The sequence below is a fragment of the Geospiza fortis genome, unplaced genomic scaffold, assembly GCF_000277835.1.
Source record: "Geospiza fortis unplaced genomic scaffold, GeoFor_1.0 scaffold166, whole genome shotgun sequence".
In the NCBI taxonomy this organism is placed as follows: domain Eukaryota; kingdom Metazoa; phylum Chordata; class Aves; order Passeriformes; family Thraupidae; genus Geospiza; species Geospiza fortis.
In genome coordinates this window covers 10,703,264-10,707,273 of record NW_005054310.1, presented here as the reverse complement: position 1 = coordinate 10,707,273, position 4,010 = coordinate 10,703,264, and the positions used below count along the sequence as shown (strand labels likewise).

The 4,010-nt window shown below is 39.2% G+C and overlaps 1 protein-coding gene across 1 annotated transcript in view; it reads left to right on the top strand.

Moving 5' to 3' along the window:
- LOC102040600 (prolactin-like) overlaps window positions 1–4,010 on the top strand; it is a 6,609-nt gene extending 2,599 nt beyond the window's left edge. Inside the window, exons 3-5 of the mRNA XM_014312369.2 lie at window positions 81–188; window positions 1,254–1,433; window positions 3,120–4,010. Coding sequence (XP_014167844.1) covers window positions 81–188; window positions 1,254–1,433; window positions 3,120–3,314 — 483 coding nt within the window. The 3' untranslated portion in view covers window positions 3,315–4,010. The remainder of the gene's footprint in view (window positions 1–80; window positions 189–1,253; window positions 1,434–3,119) is intronic.

The window sequence follows — 4,010 nt, the reverse complement described above, 5'->3', positions numbered from 1 at the left end:
TGAGCGGATAGGGGAAAAGGTGGGGGATATAGGGGGACGGCGGTGCTCTCGGTGCACGTTTAGGTGTTCTTCCCCCGTAGGAAAAGCACTTTCCTCCCCGTGACAACGAGCTGGGAAGGCCCGCTCGGAAGTGCCATACGTCGGGGATGCTGACCCCCAACGGCAAAGAATACGCCCAAAAAATCCCGGTAAGGGAACGGCGGCGCCGGCGGACAGGGACAGGGCAGAAGGGGGTACCGCCAGGCTTGGGGACGGGAAGGGGACTCTGCGGGTCACACCGCCTTCTTTCTCCCCGCCCTGGGGAAAGCAGAATATACCTCCTGTCCTGTCAGAACCCCAAAATGTCTCATTCATCATGCTGTAATGGTCCCCCACTCCAGTCGGGTTGGAGATAGGCAGAGAGGATTTTATGCTTCCGGAGCTTCATCAACAATCTGGATGAAATTGCTAAGTTTTGACCCCAAACAGGTGCACATCACAGAAGTATTTCATATGAATCTTAATTTAGTTGAATTCTAAATTTGTATGTGGTACCTAAAATTGGATCATAAAGACTAGTTATAATAAGGATATTGCAGTAGTACTTTGTCAGAATGATTGACAGACATCCTTTGATTTTGTTGAGGCAAACTCTGTGGAACAGAAACTTGGAAACTTGTGTGTGTGGCAAAGAAGTCACATTAATCAGTATCACTACAAAATACAAAAAGCAATCAGGAGAAAGAACTAACAGAAATCTCTGAATCAGTAGTTAGGTAAAGGGAAAAGAACAGCAAATTTGTTTGCATCACATTGTGATGACAAAGAGAAAAAAAATCAGAAGTTTAGAGAAGAGTAGGAAGAGTTTGTACATATAGAGAAAAAGCAAATTGTGATGTGGGGATAAACCAGTGGGAGAAACTTTTGTCTCTAGGAGACAGACAAAGACAAATGCTAACATTTTGGGTTTTGGTTGTGATGGAGTGAGGAATTTCCCCCAGGACATCCTTCTAGAAGGTCCCCTGGAAGGGCAATGAAAGATGGTCCTGCTCATGTTAGCTGAAAATATGACAAATACAACTTCTGGGTGTTATTTTATATATATATATATATGTATGTATGTATGTATATAAATAACCAGAGACAGAGTGTTGTTTAGTAGTGAATTGCAGATGTAAATCTTGATCCCACTGAGATTTCCTAATGAAACTAAGAGTACTCATATGATCTGCTGCTAAGTAACAGACACATTCTCTACTGTTTCAATTTATAAGAGAGAAGAACTAACTCACGTGATACTGAAACTTTTGCAAGCCTGGAAAGAACCACTTTCCCACTTCAACCAGCATATTGAGCACCATCAAGAGCTACCTGACGACAGCCTTAGCAAAGCTAAGCAAATCAGCAATATGGTACATGAGCTGAAGACTGGAGTTGAGAAAGTAACAGAAAAGGCAAGATTTTTGATGTAGCTTTTATATATATCAGTTATGTGGCATGGGTGACTTCGAGGAGGGGGCAATGTCTGCTCCCACTTGGGCTTGGAGGCTCTTGTTCAGCAAAATGCAGGACTTTGTTAAAGATACTTTAACAAAGTATCTTTCTGTCAGAGGATGTGACTTCATCATAGATTGGCAGATATGTAGATGGTATTACAGGAGTCTATATCTGTGAGGAAACTCTTTATTAATATGACATGTATGAACAACACACACAAGTATAAAGGCTAGAGCCATTTGTGTCTTCATATATGAGCCAGTAATGACTTGAGTTTTCTAAGCCAGAAGAGAAGATGTGGGTAGACCATAACAAATGCTTAATAATTGTGTTAAGTTTTATTTGTATTTACATTCTAAGCAATTCAAGTATCACTGCTGTCTGATGCAAAGAGCTCCTTCCTAAGGCAATATTTTTATGCTGGGGTAAGTTCTTCAAGACAACAGTGGCATTGCTTAACCCTGAGGTCAGTCACAAAACAATTTCAAAACTCATTCCAAATTATGCCAGATTATATATAAATTACTGGATGAAATTCTTTTTTATTTCCATTTCTGTCTTCCCATTACTAGCTAGAAGTCCTGACCATTGCAATTTTTGTGCATTTATATCTAAAATTAATTGTGGTTTTGGCTGAACAAATGGAATCTGTGCACCCATTCTCTGCAATGGCTACACTGCCAGGGTGTGTGTTTCACTAAAAAAAAAAAGTGATTGATAAACTAGTATCTTACACTAGTAGATCACCTTTCAACTTTATGAACACAGTTGGGGAATAAAAGTTTTAAAACAGTAAGCAGCTCATCACTAGAATAGGCTGAACTGTACCCTACTGTAAAATGCAGCCCTGGTTAGGGTGACTCAGAGTTACAAGCGGAAACTCCATCATCCAAATGCAGCCATGGTTCTGGGTTAAAATGGCCTTAAAGTTCAGAAGTGTTCAACCTCAAAGCTTGACCTTTGCTTCATTCTGTAGCTGAGGCAAACTCTAAACTAGCTACACAGTTTTGGTGTATTTACATGCTTTACTTTTTCTAAAGCACATTTGAAGGTATTACTAACAGGGAAATCTCTGGAGTATTGATTTCTCTGTACCATAGATATTTCTACACAGGGTAGAAATATAATTACAAAAATTAATGCATTCCATATTTTGCAGCTATGTCTTTCTCTTTAAAATTAGGAAGATTCTAAACTTGCTTTTGTTGTGAAGCACCCACTCTGAGAGGTGATCACAGTCTGTAGAATTCACCAGGTTAAATAAACAGCATTGGTGGATGCTCATGTTAAGAGCTTCCCTTCACAAAAAGCATAAAAATAAATGCCTAAAAAATTTCAAGACTGATTTGCTATAATACTCCAAGAGGAAATAATGATTACCAAACAGGGGTTCCTCTACTTAAACTCAGATGAAGTATTCATTACTAGTGTATCAAGAAATTTCAGTCTAGTTTAAAAGTTGCAGAGATACTGACAATGTTATTCTATGTAAGGATCTTTCATATAACTTCAGTAAGTATGTGAAAGATCTGGACTAGTAGAGCCCAGTGGAGTGTCACCTTAGTTGTCTTCAGCAGCAGTATTTTCAAGATTTGTTGTATGTGTAGTTACAAGTTGAACTTCTTTTCCTGTTTTCAATACAGATGCAGTCAATGGGGATCATCAGCAATTCATTAAATGGAATGGCATCATCTGAAGGCACTGGTTTATCAATTAGCAATGAAGCAAACATGATGAGTGACTCTGATTTCATTCACTGTTTTAGGAGAGATTCCAATAAAGTACAAAGCTACTTAAAAATTCTCAAATGTAGGATTATGCCAGAAAATAGTTGCTAAATTGTAATCCCTCGACAAGTAGTCTTCAGCATGTTGCTTATAAAGATTAAAAAAAATAGCACTTCTAAATTATCACTTTCACAGTAATTTTAATAGGAAAGTGTTTTTAAATCCTTCGGAAGCAGGCACAGTTGACCAATGCAGATGTAATACTAAATAAAGCCTCGTGTGTGTGTATGTCGGTTAATGCACTGATAAAAAGGACTGCTCTAGCATTAGATAAATAAATGTCCTTGCATGTTACACTGTGGCAGACTACACTATGGCTGATTCACACAGTTTAGATAAATACATAGAATTACAGAATGGCTTGAGTTGAAAGGGACCTTCATGATCATCAAGTTCCAACAACCCCCCCTCCACCACTGGCAGGGATGACATCCACTAGATCAGGCTGGTGAGGGCCCCTCTCAAGCTGGTCCTGAACACTTCCAGGTATGAGCCATCCACAACTTCTCTGGGCAATGTATTCCAATGTCTCACCATGCCTTTGAATAAAGAACTTCTTCCTGACATCTAATCTAAATCTCTCCTATTTTAATTCAAAACCATTCCCCCTTATCCCATCACTCTTTATCTATGTAAAAGTTGCTCTCCCTCTTTTTTATGAGCAATCTTTAAGTCATGTATGGCTGCAATGAGATTTCCCTGGTGCCTTCCCTTCTATAAGCTAAACAATGCCAAAGCTCAGACTGT